The 20,385-nt window shown below is 35.2% G+C and overlaps 1 protein-coding gene across 1 annotated transcript in view; it reads right to left on the bottom strand.

Annotated features, from left to right (window-relative positions):
* NBEA (neurobeachin) overlaps window positions 1–20,385 on the bottom strand; it is a 685,485-nt gene that overhangs the window by 504,882 nt on the left and 160,218 nt on the right. The window contains exon 18 of the mRNA XM_077752635.1: window positions 6,005–6,113. Within this exon, the coding sequence (XP_077608761.1) occupies window positions 6,005–6,113 (109 nt within the window). The remainder of the gene's footprint in view (window positions 1–6,004; window positions 6,114–20,385) is intronic.

Here is a 20,385-nt window from a genome sequence, read left to right as displayed (position 1 = left end):
TATAAGCATGGAGGTAACTTGATAAGTATGCATTTAGAGACACAGATCTGAGCCTAGCATTATACATTTAAATTTTATTTTATAAATGAATAGTCTCACAATTCATGGGCCACAGAAAAGAGCTTAGGCTTAAGCAGGAGCCGTTAAAGCTTCCTCTGACCTGCTCACTCCCCAGATTCATCATGTAGAAGTCACTTTGGATAGTAGGCTCCATTTCTAAGACCAAAGTAGTACTAGACTATTTCTTAAAATGGCAAACTACTGACCCCACTTACCACTGTAAGTATTTGGGGTCAGAGAATCTTTATATCTTTATAATTGGAACTAACTATATTACATTTTTCACTCTTAGTTTCCTTATCTGTGAAAAGAATATTTGAACAAGATGACATTTAACATACTGTCCATCTATGAGATTCTGTATTTTTGAGAAAAGGGTTTCATTACTAGATATTAGAAGTTTTAAACATGCTATCACCTTGTAAAATATTTGTGTTCAGAAACTGTTACACCCTAACAGAAAAAAGTAACTAAAATACATAAATATACATTTTTTATTAAAAAAAACAAAACAAATCAAAATTTGTTGTAATGAGCACTGGGTGCATGAATCACTCAATTCTACTCCGGAACCGAATATTACGCTATACGTTAACTAACAGAAATTTAAATAAAAACTTGAAAGTAAAAAAAAAAAAAAAAAATCAGGTCACTATTTCTGTAAGACATTGAGCTCTTTAGATGAGAAGTCCCATACCTGGTTGCTTCTGTCTACAGAATATTTAACTGAATATTTAATTCTACATTAATATTTAACTGAATTATAGGAAGAGTATATAAAGGGAAATAGTAAACCCAAACCTATGAGGTAAAATTAATATCCCAATACTTAATAAAGTAAGTAATCAGATAGTGTTGTGGAGATCTATATCAAACAGAAAAATCCAGTTTTGCCCTTAGAAGACATATTTTAAAATCTAACAAATTATTATTAAGTATATTCGAGAGTCCTACCAAGTATTAAGAAAATATAATTACCCATAATTTAGAGATGGAATAAAAAAGCAAAAGTAAAGCAAATAAATCAACTTAAGATACAAATTTTGCAAAGAGTGTAATTCTCAAAAAGTATTTGTATAAAAAATAATTTTGAGTTACTTCAAAGAAGAGTTCATTAAAGCCAATTTACTTCTTAGTATAGGACCTATAAGAATAAGTTCACTGCAGAAAACTAAGAAAAAGATATTTCCTTAATAATTAAAAAAAAATTTCACAATAGAGATAGATCTTTATATCTCTTATACAATGGTGGCTGAGGTCTAAGTTACTGCCAAAAGGTCTAAGTTACTTTGTCTTTTAATATCTGTTGTTTATTCTATGATAGGCATTACTGGACTCAGAATGGCTTTTAAAGAGAGATTTCCTTGTTTTTTTATTTTTTTCAGTTTGTTTGTTTTGAGAGAGAGAGAGCGCACACACAGGCAAGGGAGGGGCAGAGAAAGAGGGGGACAGAGGATCTGAAGTGGGCTCTGCGCCGACAGCAGAGAGCCCAATGTGAGTAAGACTCGAACTCATGAACTGTGAGATCATGACCTGAGCCAAACTCTGATACTTAACCTACTGAGCCACCCAGGGGCCTCAGATTTAGAATTTTAAAGATCACAGTGGCCTAGTCCTTATCTTAACTGGCCTTCCAAAAACTTTACAAAAATCTCCTATTCTAAAGTATCATTTTCAAGACCACAGGTTTGACATAGCTCTTTATGGCTTCTGTACTTGACTTTATACTCTCCTACAGTTGTACTGAAACTGATTTTGACACACTGCTTGGGGTTAAAGTAATGAAGGTAAAAAGAGCTTTCAAACTGAAGACTGTCAACAAAATAATTGTTGCCAGGGATTTAAGTCCTGCTTGGTGCTCTCCACCTAAGACACGGAATCGGCAACAACTTGGCTCTTTTAACATAGAGTATCACTGGAGAGTAAACTCTGGATACGAAGAGAGTGCATATGAGTATAGATGGTAGGTAAAAATGCTGCTGCACTTGCTACTGAGCCACTTTGTAGGAAAATTATAGAAATATGTATGTTCTTACTTTACGGTTAAGAGCACCTAATGATTTTTCTAATTCAACATAATACAGTGTTATGCTACATTCTTATTTTAATATAAGGTTTCACTAACTACAAAGACATTCTACTCTCTTGACATGAATTGGTCAAACAAGCAGAGGGTTAGAAATTCGTGTAGGCAAAAAATGATTTTAAAAGACATACACAGATCATCAACCAGAGAAGGATTAGTCTAAGAAAACCAAGATAGAAACACAAGTAGATAGAAACACAAATAGATAGAGCTCTAATCTGATACTGTAGCACACTTTTGATTCAGAGGACTTTTGTGTTATCCACCAAAGGCAGATTGACATTTTTTTTTTTTTTACCTTATGCACATACATTATGGAATCTGCCTAACTTATGACCATTTATTAGTGGTGAGACACAGAAAAAAATTTGTTTAACCTATGATTCTCAGTTATTTTAAAAAGGCAACAAAAACAAATCCAGTTTCATACTTTTGGTGTAAGATTCTGAGATAATTTATGTAAAGTACTTACACCAAAATGTCACAGGAAATATGTCATCTAAAACAGTTACTATTATTAGGGAAATATAATATCAGAATCAAGATGATTTGTATATGGTAAGCTTTTCTATTATTAATTCTTATTCAGTTCTGTAGGTCAAATATCGGAGCAATACTAAAAAAAAACCTACTGAAACAACTCACAAAAGCAGTGTTCTGGACAATAAACATTTACAAATCATGTAATTAGATGAATGACTAACACAAACTTGTAATATTAAGCTTAGAAATGAAAGAAACAGAGCAGCCAAAGGAGTTTGTTAATTTACTCTTAAATGTACTGATTATAATATAAAAGAGGAAAAAAGATGAAATAAAACAGCTGAAAGTAATGTTACAGATCTGAGGTCAAAATATTATCCAGATACCATCTGCTTTTGTAAACACATATAAAATAAAACAGATACAATACAGTTTTATTGACCAGGACACCCATTTGGTTCATACTGTCCACAACTGCTTCTGAGCCACAAATGGAGAGCTGGGTAGTTCCGCAGACACCATATCGCCTACTGCTACAGACTGAACGTTTGTGAACCCACAAATTCCTGTGTGGAAAACCAATCCCCGGTGTGATGGTATTTAGAGGTGTGGGGCCTTTTAGAAGATGTTTAGGGCTACAGAACCCTCATGAAGGTCAGACTAAATAAATCTAAGAACCCCCTTGACATTTCTGCCATGTGAGGACACAGTGAAAAGATGGGTTCTAAACCATGAAGTGAGTCCTCGCCAAACACCAAATCCGCCAGTGCCTTGATAACGGACTTGCCAGCCTTCAAAACTGTAAGATACAAATTCTTTTGTTTATAAGCCACCTGGCCTGTGGTATTCTGTTACAGCAGTCTGGGCAACTAAGACTACCACAAAGCCTATAAAATATCTATTCTCTGGCCCTTTACCAGAAAACTTTGCCCTCCCCAACTAAGATGAACATCTTAGAATAAAAATATTTGCAGTATGTTGTTAAATGGAAAAAGGAGAATCCAAAGCTACGTGCAGGATGGTATTTCAGGAGTTTTTTGTATGTGTGTCTGTATGTGTATGTGAGTTGAGAAAGAAAACTTTATATATAACTCAGCACTAATGGAGAAATTAAAAGTAAACTTTTTTGGTGTTTTTCTGTATTTTCCAAATTTCTATAATGAATGCATATTCATTCTGATATGATTAAAATGTACTTTTTAATAAAAACAACAGAGAGGAGAGATATTTCTCTACTGCAGCAGAAAATTTTATATTTGCAGCAAAATTTTTACAGAAAGTTAAGATAAAACACTATTTTAGGACTTGTGGGTTATATGATCATTCTCACAACAACTCAATTCTGTCCTTATGGTATGAAATCGCTCACAGACTAAATGAATAAGTGTAACTATGTTCCAATAAAACTTTATAAATATGAAATTTGAATTTTATCAAATTATACACAAAATATTCTTCTTTTATTCTCATCATTTAAAAATGAAAAAAGTATCCTCTGCTTGTGGGCCATCCAAAGCTAGAACTGAGATATACTATCTCTTAGATGAAACAAATGTAGTATTAGAGGAGTTTGAATTTGTTCCATATGAATTTAAAATAGTAGTTCAGTTCCATTCAGAATTTCAGCACTGCCCTTCTCAATGTCTCTCATTTCATTATTTTATTTTTGGGAAGAAATATGCAATGATGATATTTTATAATTTTATGACTACTGTTTTTCTGAGTTAAGCATATTACAAGTGTTTATTAGCATCGATGTATAATAGTGTCCTTGTATAACAGGTAAAATGCTTTGCCATCTAAATCTGTAACAAAATAATTCACACTCCATTGTATTTTAAAAGTGTGAGGGGCGCCTGGGTGGCTCAGTCAGTTAAGCACCCAACTTTGGCTCAGGTCATGAGCTCACAGTTCGTGGGTTCGAGCCCCGCATCGGGCTCTGTGCTGACAGCTAGCCCAGAGCCTGGAGACTGTTTCAACCTGTTTCTCTCTCTGACCCTTCCCTGCTCAAGCTGTGTGTGTGTGTGTGTCTCTCTCTCTCAGAACAAAATAAAAACATTAAAAAATAAAAGTGTGAGATCTGAAGTCCACTTTTCTTATTCTGACATGATGGTTATGCACTGGTATCAAACAAACAGATTCAAAATACCTGTGAAATGTGAAACAGTATCAAGTTATTGCGTGCTGTGATCTGTAGTGCACAGAGCAGCACGCAAAGTGAGACGAGAACATGACAAACATTCTCTGTTGCACTTATTCAACTCTGCTGCTATGACACAAAAGCAACCACAAGCAGTATGTACAGGAATAAGCACAGGGGTGTGCCAACAAAAGTATTTATGGACACTGAAAATTAATTTTGTCTGCTTTTTATGTGTCATATTTTATTTTTCTTTTGCTTATTTCTAACCATTTTAAGATAGAAAAACAAGCCTTGGTTCCTAGCCACACAAAGACAGGTGTTAGTAGTTTGCTAATCTTCATACTAGAGAAAAGAAATAGGGCCAGCGAAGGCCAGCAGCAGGAAAGTAGAATTAAGGTTTTTAGGTTAACATAGAGATTATTATTCATATTTTACTGGTCCTTAAAAATAAAAATAGCTACTTTGTTTTTTTGTTTTGTTTTAAAATTTTTTTAATGTTTATTTATTTTTTAGATACAGACAGAGTGTTAGCAAGGGAGGGGCAGAGAGAGAGAGGGAGACACAGAATCTGAAACAGGCTCCAGGCTCGGAGCTGTCAGCACAGAACCCGATACGGGGCTCGAACCCACAACCGCAAGATCATGACCTGAGCCGAAGTCAGACACTTAACCGACTGAGCCACTCAGGCACCCCAAGAAAATAGCTACTTTGGAAGGTAGTACATATATTTCATAGAAAATATGGAGCCTAAGCTATATGGCCATATGGTAGAAATGATGAGAATTGAATCTGTGAATTGAAATGATGAAATCTACTGCTCCTCCAAGATATTGCTTTCACAAATAATTTTAACCTATAACTTATCTCACTATCAACTCTAGGTTAATGTTGGTAGTTGCAAAGGAGACAGAGATAGAAAGAATTAGTGAAGGGGGAGGGAGGGAGAAAACTAATATATAATACATAATAGGTGTGGTTTATGTGAGAAAAACTGCACAAAGTCAATCGGGAAACCCATACTAAAAGAAAAGACCTTGGACCAACATAAAAAGATTGGCAAATTAATGTACATGGGTATGTTTTAAAATAAAATTTTAAAATTTAAGAAGGTGTTCATTTCTTTAAACAATGATTTCTGGATTTTTGATTAATTGACCAACTACTGATCCCAATTACACAGAAGGCTTCCACTAAATACATTTAAGTTGTCATCACACAATTTTTTTTTTTACCTCATAAAGTGTGTTGTATGTGGTGACAGTCACAGTGTTTGTATGCAACATCAGCCTTTCTCCAAGAAGAGTGAAAAGACTATGAGTATGCATAATTTCCACTTTTCTCCTGGAGAAAAAGGGGGAAAGAAAACAAAATACTATGAAATACATCTGATTATCTAATCATGTGACTTTGGTTTAGAAAGTACAATCTATTATCAGATATAGAATCATACAAGTAATTATTTTACTAAGTTCCATCTGCAGTAAAATAACATTTACAACACAGCTATCTTCTAAAGTTCCAAAAACACTATTTAAATTTCTCATATAAAATGTGAAACATACATATTATAAATATTATATAAACATTGACAGCTATTGTTTCCAAATTTTTAATTAACTATTTAGGAGTTATTTTTATCAAGTTTAAAACTACTGGTTTCCCCTAACACAGAGACCACAGAATTTTTAAATCTTTTCCGTCTAAATTTAAAGTCTATAAGTGTTTATTTATTTATTTTGAGATGGGGTGGGGAGATAGAGGCAGGGAGAGACAGAATCCGGAGCAGGCTCTTCACTGTTAGCACAGAGCTCGACGCAGGGCTCAAACTCACGAACCATGAGCAGAGCTGAGTAGAAATCAAGAGTCGGATACTTAGCTCATTATTGCTTGTATTTGTGGTCTGCCGTTGGATTTAAGCCAAACACACACACACACACACACACACACTCATTTTCATAGTCACTTGCTATTGGCTCATTTAACTGCCCCCCCCCGACCAAATCCATAAATAGAACAGAAGGCTGTACTCAAGGTTGCCGACAACACTTACTTCTACTCAGGGAATTGTGATAAGCCTCTCACTTGTGTCCCTATCTTAGAATTCAAGATCTGGATCTTCTTGGCTCTTAATCCAAGGAGGTTCATTTCTTACCTTTGTTTTGCTATTGTTCCCTGTTCAGATCTGGCAACTATGATATTAACTGACTGGGTATTCACCAATTCTTATTCCTTTCTTCCTGAGTCCACAGCTATACTATCAACTTCTGCCTCCTTTACAGTCAGGTGTGACCACTTTCCTGAGTTTTAGGCAGTGGAATGTGAGCAGGATAGTCATGAACCATTTTCAGGCCTGGGCAATAGAAAAGCACTCATGCATGTCTTCCATGCTCTTTCCCCAAGACAGAAACACAGGAGCCACGTGATGAAGACAGGGCGGACAAGATGGAAGCAGCAGCCCAGGTCTCTAAATCACAGCTTGTAAGAAAATCACCTGCTGTGAAATACCCATTTGGATTTTCAATGGATGAGAAACTACTAGTTTGTTAAGCAACTAAAATTTTGTTCGCTGCAGTAGCCATTGTTACTTTAATTAATACAGATATCAAAGAACGAACCATTTATCTGGGTACCACTCACCTGGAAATCCTCTCTTCTAACATCAGCCTTCAAGCTCCACACTGTACAACAAAAGACATAGAGCAGCTGTTTCCCCTCACCTTATTCTCAGTTCAGGGAGGGAAACAGCAAAATAACCTAAACCCAAGAGCTCAGGCATACATTTGTCTTGTGGCTGTGTTTGCAAAACACTTAAACAAGATTGAAAAAAGGCGAACTGGTCATAAACAAACAAACAAACAAACAAAAGGACTAACGGATATTATGGGATTATAGGAAGGGAAGGCTTTAAGTCTCTTCCAATTTAGGCTACACCCAAGGTAAGGAGAACTTAAACTTTCACTTGCTCCCTAATCAAGAAAGAACAAATGCCAAAGTGTATTCCTTAATATATCTCTCTGATACATAAAGCTGGGAAAAGGTATCTAAATTAGGCTATCTGGAATAGGCTAATTGGCTAATTAGGAATTTGCAATAATCTTACCTGCACCAGTATAACTTCAGCTACTAAAGAAATTCATGCCCTCCTGATTATCTTCTACAATATAAATGTCTACAGAGTGGCTACATTCTAGCCTTTTGTGAGGGACTTGAAAAATGCTCTGCATATACCAGAGAAGAGACGGGTCAGCTTCTTCCTGCAGTTTGCTTTAAAACAATGTGTACCAATAAATGTTGCTGCACATCAGTGAAGAGATAGCCAAAAATGCCATCCATTATCTCGGGCAGAGTGTGGGTGAGCTATGCTCCCAAAGGTCCCCACATGGTTTTGTTTCCCACAGAATCCCTAATGAAAAGACCCAACGCAATGCATTCTGCTCAGAAAGGCTTCAATAGGGCATACACTAGAGAAACTAACATCTTGAACGTACTTAATTTTAAGACCTAAATAGACTTCAGGCTTTATTTTTAAAATTTTTTTTAATGTTTTTATTTATTTGTGAGAGAGAGAGAGACAGCGTGAGCAAGGGAGAGTCAGAGAGAGAAGGAGATACAAAATCTTAAGCAGGCTCCAGGCTCTGAACTAGCTGTCAGCACAGAGCCCGGCACGGGGCTCGAACCCACGAACTGTCAGATCATGACCTGGGCCGATGTCGGATGCCCAACCGATTGAGCCACCCAGGTGTCCCTAGACTTCAGGCTTTAGTGCCTATTTGCTTTACCCTTTGAATTTTATAGGATTTCTCTCCATTTAGGTTAAGAATGTAACCTTTTTTAGAAAATGAGTAAACTTTTAATGTCATACAAATTATATTTATTAGCTTACTAAATATTCCAATGAAAATATAACCAAATTTTCTTCTTCACAAAATAAACAAGCCTTTTTTNTAAGAAAATCACTTGCTGTGAAATACCCATTTGGATTTTCAATGGATGAGAAACTACTAGTTTGTTAAGCAACTAAAATTTTGTTCGCTGCAGTAGCCATTGTTACTTTAATTAATACAGATATCAAAGAACGAACCATTTATCTGGGTACCACTCACCTGGAAATCCTCTCTTCTAACATCAGCCTTCAAGCTCCACACTGTACAACAAAAGACATAGAGCAGCTGTTTCCCCTCACCTTATTCTCAGTTCAGGGAGGGAAACAGCAAAATAACCTAAACCCAAGAGCTCAGGCATACATTTGTCTTGTGGCTGTGTTTGCAAAACACTTAAACAAGATTGAAAAAAGGCGAACTGGTCATAAACAAACAAACAAACAAACAAACAAAAGGACTAACGGATATTATGGGATTATAGGAAGGGAAGGCTTTAAGTCTCTTCCAATTCAGGCTACACCCAAGGTAAGGAGAACTTAAACTTTCACTTGCTCCCTAATCAAGAAAGAACAAATGCCAAAGTGTATTCCTTAATATATCTCTCTGATACATAAAGCTGGGAAAAGGTATCTAAATTAGGCTATCTGGAATAGGCTAATTGGCTAATTAGGAATTTGCAATAATCTTACCTGCACCAGTATAACTTCAGCTACTAAAGAAATTCATGCCCTCCTGATTATCTTCTACAATATAAATGTCTACAGAGTGGCTACATTCTAGCCTTTTGTGAGGGACTTGAAAAATGCTCTGCATATACCAGAGAAGAGACGGGTCAGCTTCTTCCTGCAGTTTGCTTTAAAACAATGTGTACCAATAAATGTTGCTGCACATCAGTGAAGAGATAGCCAAAAATGCCATCCATTATCTCGGGCAGAGTGTGGGTGAGCTATGCTCCCAAAGGTCCCCACATGGTTTTGTTTCCCACAGAATCCCTAATGAAAAGACCCAACTCAATGCATTCTGCTCAGAAAGGCCTCAATAGGGCATACACTAGAGAAACTAACATCTTGAACGGACTTAATTTTAAGACCTAAATAGACTTCAGGCTTTATTTTTTAAAATTTTTTTTAATGTTTTTATTTATTTGTGAGAGAGAGAGAGACAGCGTGAGCAAGGGAGAGTCAGAGAGAGAAGGAGATACAAAATCTTAAGCAGGCTCCAGGCTCTGAACTAGCTGTCAGCACAGAGGCCGGCACGGGGCTCGAACCCACGAACTGTCAGATCATGACCTGGGCCGATGTCGGATGCCCAACCGATTGAGCCACCCAGGTGTCCCTAGACTTCAGGCTTTAGTGCCTATTTGCTTTACCCTTTGAATTTTATAGGATTTCTCTCCATTTAGGTTAAGAATGTAACCTTTTTTAGAAAATGAGTAAACTTTTAATGTCATACAAATTATATTTATTAGCTTACTAAATATTCCAATGAAAATATAACCAAATTTTCTTCTTCACAAAATAAACAAGCCTTTTTTTGTGGATGGTCAATTAATACTTCTTGTAACAAACTCAGACAGTATGCTGAAATAAGACAAAAGTTAAAGACCCCATAATTTCCATAACTCAGAGAAAATCATCAAAGTATCAGTTTATGTTCTTCTAGATTAACTACTATGCATATATAGATGATAAATATAGATGATATCAGTATGATGAAAATAACTCTATATAAGGTAATTTATAACTTTCTTCCCTTTAACCAAAAATATATCCTGTCTTGAATTTTCAATCCTTAAATGTAATAAGTATGTAGCATTTACATCCCTTCATGACTGCTGACATTTATGCCATTTCCAATTTTTTTCTACCATGAACAAAATGCCCTTTTAGGTAAATCTTTGGGTATATATCCATGACTATTTTACTTAGAATAAATTCTTCTAACTGAAATGATGGGGGTTAAAAGCTTTTATATTTAATTTTATGAGACTCTGTGCAATTTATTACCTCCAAATATGTACATTCATACTTCTACCATCAAAGTGTAAACGCATTGTATCAGCAGCTTCTCTCACCAACATAAACATAAAATTTACTTTTTGTAAGTATATAATTTAGTAACTGTTTGAAAACTTTACAGAGTCATGCAATTATCATCAATTTCCAGTTCCAACAGTCTCATCGCCCCAAAAAGTGCCTTGTAGTCAGTTCCCACTCCCATCACTAGCCCAACATAATCACTAATCTGCATTTTGAACATTTCAAATGAATGAAAACATACATGCTCTTCTGCATGAAGCCTCTTTCATTTAGCATCATGATTTTTAGGATTAATTAATGTCATAGTATGCATCAGTACTTTGTTTTCTTTTAATTGTGCACTAGTATTCCATTGTATGGACATATGATACTCTATCCATGCACCAATTAAGTGAACTCTGGAGTATTTTCAGTTTTGAACTATTATGGATAATGGTATTAAGAATAGCTATGCACAAGTCCAGTTGTGGACATATGCTGTCATGTCTCCTGAGTATATACCCAAGCATGGAAATGCCAAGGTATGTGGTAGGTGTCACATTTTTCAAAAAGTTAAAAAACTCTTCTGGAACATGGCTGGAGCATTTTACACTCCCATCAGCAATGCATGAGAACTCAGTAAGTTGTTGTGTTATATGCTCTGGTTATATGTTGGATTAATTCAAATCAAACTATTTTCTATTTTGCTTTGAGATTTCTTTGACCTAGGGGTTCTCAGTATTGAGCAATTTACCAAAGCTTTTCTGCTGATGATTACTTATTTAATTTTGTTGTGGTCAAAGAAAACACACTGTTTGATCTCAATTCCTTTCAATTTATTGAAACTTGTTTTATGTTTTATAGCCCAGCCCATAATATATTCTACAATTAAAACAATTTGTTGACTATTCTATGAATGTCAATATACTGTTTAATATGATCTTGAATAGGGCTGATAAAAACAGGCTTACATTAACTTTTAGCTATTGAACGGGAATGCTTCTAATAGTTTACTACTAAATAGGACTATGGTGACTTTCAAGTAGGTATGTCTTACCAGGTTAAAGAATATCATTTTCTATTCCTGGCTTCCTAGGATTTTGTTCATTAATGGATACTGAATTTTACGAAAATTGTTTGTATCCATTCATGTAATTACATAGCTATTCCTTAATGTGTTAATAAGGAGATCATATTAAAGGATATTCTGATGTTAAACTATCCTTACATTCAGCATACAATTGAAAACCTAGGGAAAAAGTCAAAACATCTTTCTTTTTTAATATAAATATTTATGACTATAAGTTGCCTCTAATATCTCTTAGGCCAAGTCTCAGAAGTGTAAATACAAAACATTTTCAATGTTTTATTGTAAGCATTTTATAATGTATACAATAATTTCTTGTTATGAGTTATTTAAAATATGTACATTTCCACTGTCTTAGTTTTATTTTTATCAGTGATTTCTTGCTTAACTGAGTTGTGGGTGAGAAGTCACCTTTATGAGAATTTATTTAAAATTTTGGACAATTTTGTGATTTCAATTGACAAGTTTTACATTATTTAGTGTGTGCTTGAAAATAATAAATATGTCAATCAAGGCAACAGACTTTCTGTTCAATTTTATACTTTTTTTGTGACAGCTCTTTTAGAAAGATAATATTAAAATCTCTAAACAACTTTGAATTTTCTTTTTGGATGTTTGTTTGTCTTTGAGAAAGACAGAAACAGTGCACGAGCTGTAGAGCGGCAGAGAGAGAGAGAGAGAGACCAAGAGAGAGAGAGACAGACAGAATTTGAAGAAGACTCCAGGCTCTGAGCTATCAGCACAGAGACCAATGCAGGGCTCAAACTCACAGATTGTGAGATAATGATCTGAGCCGAAGTCAGACGCTTAACAGACAGAGCCACCTAGGCCCCCCTCTAAATCACTTTGATTTCTGTTTTCAAATTTAGTCAGTTTTGCCTTCCATGCCTCCTCTATACTGTTAACATATATATGGATTTGAAACTGTTTTATCTTCATGGTGAATTGTACCTTTTCCTTATTCTTTAGCCTCATTAACTTTTAGTGTTAAAGCTTATGTTAGTTTATTTAAATACTGATCTACTTGTTTTTACCATATATCTTTAAAAATAATACTTTTACATTGTTAAAAAATAATATAAAAAGATCATGAAAGGTTTCACAGCCAACTCCTACCCCTCCATCATCCACAGTCCCCATTCCCAACATACAGGTAAACATTTTTCCTGGTTTCCTATTTCCTTATCAGCTTATCCACCACACACATTCTTTTAAATATATATTTCAGGGTAGTTTTAGTTATAGAGAAAAATTGATCAAAGCTGATTGTTCTTATAGATCCCCTGGCCTCATGTATGCCACATATTCATGGCTTCCCCAACCACTAACATTCCCCCACATTTGTTATAACTGCCTATCAGGTTTTTTCAATCACCAAGTTTTATCAAGATATGATAACATAGAACACTGAATTAGTTTCTATGCAACATAATGACTGTGCAACATAATGACTTGATATAGGCACATACTGTAAAGGAATTACCACAATAAAGTGAATTAACATCCATCCTGATGTTAACATCCATTTTCCTGATGATTAGTGATTCATGACGTTGAGCACCTTTTCATGTACTATTGGCCATGTGTAGGTCTTCTTTGGAAAAATGTCTCTTCAGATCTTCTGCCCACTTTTTAAGTCAGATTGTTTATTTTTGTGTGATTTGCATGAATTATTTAATTATTTTTTGTTAACCAACCCCTTTAAGATACATAATTGAAAATATTTTCTTCCATTCTATAGGCTGCCTTTTCATTTTATTGATAGTTTGCTTTGCAGAACCTTTTTAATTTGATGTAGTCTCAACTGGTTAGTTTTGCTTTTGTTGCTTTCGTTTTAGGTTTTCAAATCCAAAAACTCATTGCCAAGATCAGTGTCTAGTAGCTTACTGCCTAGATTCTCTTCTAGGACTGTTGTAGTTTCAATATTACATTCAAGTCTTTAATCCAGTTTGAATGGACTTTTGTGTGTAGTGTAAAATAGAGGAGTCCAATCTGATTTTTTTGCATGTGGCTGTCCAGTTCTTCCAATACCACTTACTGAAGACATTGTCCTTTCCCCATTGTATATTCTTTGCTCCTTTGTCATAATTAATTGACCACATATATGTGGGCTTATTTCTGGATTCTGTCCCATTAATCTGACTCTGTTTTTATGCCAATACCATACTGTTTGATTACTACAGCTTTGTAACGACTCTCTTCCCCTTTTCTCATTTGTGTTCTCTCTTAAATTTCACATTTGAATGAAATCCTATGGTATTTGTCTTTCTCTGACTTATTTCGCTTAGCATAATACTTTCTAGCTCCCTCCATATCATTGCAAATGGCAAGATTTCATTCCTTTTTATGGCCAAGTAATATTCCTGTGAGTGTGTGTGTGTGCACGCGCGCGTGCTCGCGCGTGAACGTCCACACCACACTGTCTTCATCCATTCATCAGTTGATGGATACATGGGCCCTTCTCTGTGAAGCTAGCCTCTGTCTCAGTGTGGCAGGCCTCTCCCCCAGAAGACCAGCACTAACCCCTGCCCATACCACATCTCCTGACCAGTAGGTTCTGCAGGGCCTCAGTTGTGGTGGAGGTGGTGTCAGGTCTCATTTTACAAGCAGACCAGAACACATCTAGTTAAAACTCACCAAATTCAGGCTAGGTACCAAGCAGTGCCCAAAGCAGGCAAGGAGAGCCTCTGCAGATGACTGGCCTGAAGGATAGAGCAGTCAAAACACAATAGCAGAACACACACAGCACACACCAGAAATACTCCCTGAAGCACCAGGCCCCGGGCACTACATAACCTCTTCTTCATAAGAGGGTATGCTTGTGTGGTTTGGGATCTTTTGTGGTTACATATAAATTTTAGGATTATTTATTGTATGTCTGTGAAAGATGCCATTAGAATTTTGATAGATATTGTACTGAGGGGTGCCTGGGTGGCTCCGTTGGTTAGCCAACTGACTTCAGCTCAAGTCATGATCTTCCAGTTAGTGGGTTTGACCCTCACATCAGGCTCTGTGCTGAGAGCTCAGAGATTTAGCCTGCTTCAGATTCTGTCTCCCTCTCTCCCTGCCCCTCCCCCACTATCTCTCTCTCTCTCTCTCTCAAAAATAAACAAACATTAAAAGATTAAAAATAATTTTTTTTGATAGGGATTGCACTGAATCCATAGATTGCTTTGGGTAGTACAGACATTTTAACAATATTAATTCATCCAATCTTTGTTCACAAAATACCTTTCTATTTCTTTATTAAATTTTTTCATCAATGTTTTAGTTTTCAGTTTGTAGATCTTTTATATCCTTGGTTAAATTCATTCCTGGGTATTCTATTCTACTAAAACTTCCATTATTTTTCTGTATCTTAACCTCATTTCCTACTTGTAATCTTTGTCTCTTGATGCTACACTCTGGGTAATTTCATTTCTATCTTTCAGTTCACCAATTCTTTCTTAAGTTTTATCTAATCTGTTTAATATATCCATGGAGTTAATTTTAATTACTACCTTTTAATTTCTAGAAGCTACTTTGATTTTTTAAGCCGCATTGTTTGTTTTAATATTACCTTGTTTCTTAAGAATTATTTCTTACATTATGCTTGATTTTCATTTTTGGCATATGAGAATTTACCTACTTTTGGGTGTTAAGCTATATGTCTGAAAGGATTTCTGTTGTATTTTAGAGAAAATTCCTAAGTTTTTGGTAGTATAAAGTGTTTAAGGATATCGCTTTTCCCACTATTTTTCTCCTACAAGAAATTCTTATTCATTCAAGTTTAGTCTCTTATTTTCTCTATCTTTTTTCTCACTTTATATTTTTGGTCTGTGCTTTGGGAACTTCCAGCCCATTAATTTGCATGAACTGTAAAACAAATCATGAGCTAAAGAGCCAGAATATCATTTTTGGTTCTCTACTTCAATTTTAAATGCTCTTTTTAAAAATAAAATTCAAAGATTCCACCACAGCCCCCATCGCTAGTTCTATTTCAATGAGTACATAGTTTGAGGACTCTCTTATCTCGTGTCTCTGGCTACTAGCCTTTAATGAGTTGCTATTTTTCTTTTTTACACAACTGAGGTCAGATCTCACTGCTGCGAATTTTACATGATGGGATTCCTGCAGATGCTGTATGGCAGAAGACCATCTAAGTATACTGATTTGTTGTATAAAACTCAGCTTGCTGTTAAGTCCTGAAGCCAGCATTGTGGCACTCCAATATTCCTACATTCCCACAAATTCAAGGACAGGGAAGACCCATCATTTCAGGTACCTCTTGGCCTCCTGGTGGTCACTTACATAGAAACCAATGTTTACACTCCTCAGGACGGAGTGGGGGTGCATAGGAGAGAAAATTGGCAGAGATCTTGGAGAGAAAAATCGATCTCTCAAAATTTGTTCTGGCCTTTTTTTTTTAGGCTTCTAACATAATTCTTCAGCTGCTTCTCATTCCCATGGGACAGAAAAACCTTTCACCAGTGGTCTTATTTTCTCTGCTGCTACCCCAGGTATATATAGGAACCAATATTTGCCTGAAGAAAGCCAAATAGCTTCGATGTTGAAAATAGATGGGAAGGAAGCTTCTTTCCACCTCTCAGACTCCCAGAACCTACATCACTACTTTTTGTTAACAGACAATTGGTTCTCCCAGAAAAAATGGAATAATTTCAACTAGTTGACAAAGAAAGCATTAGGTTAAACAACTGCCAGTATATAACTGTCAGGCCTATAGTCAACACCACAGACAGTAAGTTGATTCATTTAGAGTGTGATTAACCTGGAGAAATTACCCAGAAGTTACAGGGTTTGAAGTGAAGACATCAGACAAAAATACTTGGTTGAGAATTTTAATTTCCACAATGGACATTCAATAACATAGGTTTTTTAAATTTTTATAAGCTAAATTTATCAGAGATGTATTATAGTCCAGCTGTTTAGGCATTTTGATCTATTTGAACCTTTTATTAGATTCTGTTCCGAGGATAAATATAATCAGACCACTTCTATGAAAGAACAGTTTGGCTTTCTATTCAAGCATACATCCAAGTTAAGTTTCTCAATTTTACATAGCTTTTTATTTTGGAGATTTTTAAGATTTACAGAAATGTTGAAAAGACAGTACAGAGAGTACCCATGTATTATTCACCCAGCTTCCCCATATGTTAATATCTTACCTAATCATGATACATATGTCAAAACTAAGAAATCAACATGATTATAAGATTGTTAACTAGGGGGCGCCTGGGTGGCTCAGTCGGTTAAGTGTCAGACTTCGGCTCAGGTCATGATCTCACAGCTTGTGGGTTCAAGCCCCGCGTCAGGCTCTGTGCTGACTGCCAGCTCAGAGCCTGGAGCCTGCTTCAGATTCTGTATCTCCTTCTCTCTCTGACCCTCCCCAGCTTACTCTGTCTCTCTGTCTCTCGCTCATTCTCAGAAATAAATAAAAACATTAAAAAAAAAGATTATTAACTAAACTACAGACTTTTATTAATATTTTACCAGTTTCCCCTAATGTCCTTTTTCTGTTCAGGATCGAATTCAGAATACCATCTTTCATTTAGTCATCATATCTCTTTAAACTCCTCTGCTCTGCAACAGTTTCCCATTCTTTGTTTTTCATGTCCTTTGACAGTTTTGTAGAGCATTGATCAAGTATTTTGTAGAATATCCCTCAATTTGGGGATGTATGATGCTTTCTCTGGACTAGACTGGGGTTATTCTTATTTTTTTAGAAGAATACCACAGAGATGAAGTGCCTTTCTCATCACATCATATCAGGGAATACATGATATCAACATGGTATAGAACTGTTGATGTTAAACCTAATCAGAAGTGAAAATCATGCCAGGTTTCACTATCCTTTGGAAAAAAGCCAGCAAGTCCATCTCACACTCAAGGAGAGAGGATTTATTTGAGTTCCATCTTCAGGAGGAAGAAGTAGCTGTGTATATATTCTTTGGAACATATTTCTCAATTTTAATGATGATGTCAAACCCATCTCTAGTTCAGCTGACAATTAAAGTATATGGATTATCTCAACCTGTATCCCAGGCACTTAACAGAAATTATAAACTAGGCATTACAAGGACCATCGCACCAGACTTCAGTTTAGCTGCATCCAGGGACCTAACTCAGATTCACTGACAGACACAAATAAGACCCTGAGTTTGGGTGATATTTCAGTTCTTAACAGTTTTAAAGATGATTTTTTTAGGTTTTTAGGTATATAATCTAACGCTTTACAAATACTATGTGTTTTGTTTCAAATCTTGAACAATTAATAGTAATAGTATAGTAGAAATACTTATCTTACTGTTGGTCTAAATGCTACTAGTATTTCATGCTTAAATTTTATTATAAGATAAATATCTTATTATACTTAAGATATGTTCTGTTTTTATCGGAATTACATGTTAAATTGTACCTATTACCTTTTTGCCAAATATTTAAATCATCATATTGTAATATACTATGATTGACTATTTTAAATCTACTATATCATTTATCCTTAAGACTCAGTGAAAAAAGCAGTACAATTTTACTCATAGAGTAAAAACTGAAGCTCAAGGATATTTTCAATACCATTCAGAAAATGTGTGGCTATGCCGTGATCCAAACCAATATAGGCCAACTTCGAGAGCCAATGAATTATATGTATATATGTATATATACCAATTCCCCATTAGGGGCCACTGTTTTTATCCTGTTTCTTACATATTCTACTAGATTTTCTTAATGTAATATAGGAAGTATATACTTATATCCTCTCTTTACACAAATTTAAATCAAATGCATACTTCTCTACACCATTTGTTTTCAACAATGTAGTTGTGATGTCAATATACTGAGAATTGCTAGTTTTGTTTTACAACTGCATGGTATTCTATTTAATGAATGAACCATCATTTTTCAACAAATCCCCTATTAACAGAAATTTAAGGCTTATCCTAATCCTTACAATTATAAACACAACAATGAATAACTCTGAAGAACCATTATTTCACTTGTGTATAAGTTATAAATTGCTGTGTTAAAAAGTATATGTATTTGTAATTTCGGCAGACATTGATAATTAACATTGCATTCCAAATGGGACTACACTAATTTAAGTTCCAATGTGCGAGAATGCTTGCTTCCCCCAACAACCTTGCTATAAAGACAGGATGTGGAATTTTGAGGATTCTGTCAATCTAATATGTGAAAATGATGTCTTACTTTAGTTTCCAGTTATATTTCCCTTACACAAGTAGGACTCCATTCTTTTCAAATGTTTATATGCCATGCATATTCTCCTCTATAAGATGACCATTCATTTACATCCTTTTCCTCTTCTACTAGGCTGTCTTACCAGTTTCTATGGAAAGCTGTACAAAGCTATCATGTGAGATTCTTTTAATTTCATCAGTTTGTACTAATTATGGGAATTATCATTTATTTTATACATTCATATTTTTGTCCTTTCTTGAGTTGCTTAATGATGACTTATCCATTTATGTCATGAGTTTTAAAAAACTAGCTTTTATTTAAGGGATTTTCTGTGTCCCGAATCATTAAATTCCTACTTGTCTATTTATCAGTACTTTCTTCCATTATTTGGTTATTCTTTCCCTAACATACATTTTAATTATTTTTCTCTGTAGTTCCTTTTTATTGTCCTATGACTATGGTTATTCTTGTAAACACTTCTTTGGCAGTATCTCATAGGTTTTTAAAAGTTTTTTTTTTTTTTTAATTCTGCTATTTGTCCATATAATTGTGGGTTTACTTCTAAGTTTTCTTGTTCTAGTTCACTGATCTACGTATCTACACTTTATACCATACTGTTTTAATTGCTACCACTTTATTTTTTTAAACGTTTATTTACCTATTTTTAATTTTTAAAAAATATTTTGTTTTTGAGAAAGAAAGAGAGTGCAAGCAGGGGAGGGGCAGATAGAGAAGGGGACAGAGGATTCAAAACAGGCTCCGTGCTGACAGCAACAACCCTGATGTGGGGCTTGAACTCATGAACCATGATATCATGACCCGTGGCAAAGTTGGAGGCTCAACTGACTGAGCCACTCGGGTGCATTTGTTTGTTTGTTTATTTATTGAGAGAGAGAAAAAGAGAGAGAGAGAGAGAGAGAGCATGCACATGAATGCACAAGTGGAGAAGGGGCAGAGAGGAGAAGGGAGAGAATTCCAAGCAGGCTATGCATTTTCAGCGCAGAACCCAATGTGGTGCTTGATCCCATGGACTGAGAGATCATGACCTGTGCCAAAATCAAGAGTTGGATGTTTAACTGACTGAGCGACCCAGGCACCAATAATTATTACCACTTTGTAATATTACTTGAAATCTGGAATTATAATACCTCCAGTTTTGTTTTTCAAGACTGCTTTGGATATTTGAGGTCTTTTGTGGTTTTAGGATTTTTAGGATTTTTTGAGGATTTTAGGATTGTTTATCCTAGTTCTGTATAAAATGCTGTTGGTATTTTGATAGGGATTGCTTTAAATTTGTAAATTGTGTTGGGTCATACAGACATTTTAACATTATTTGTTCTCCCAACTCATAAACATGGAATGTCTTTCTATTTCTTTGTGTATTCTTAAATTTTTTTCATCAGTGTTTTATAGTTTCATTTTAACGTTTA

This window comes from Crocuta crocuta, unplaced genomic scaffold (genome assembly GCF_008692635.1).
Source record: "Crocuta crocuta isolate KB4526 unplaced genomic scaffold, BGI_CrCroc_1.0 scaffold190, whole genome shotgun sequence".
NCBI lineage: Eukaryota > Metazoa > Chordata > Mammalia > Carnivora > Hyaenidae > Crocuta > Crocuta crocuta.
This window is presented reverse-complemented; position numbering and strand designations above follow the sequence as displayed.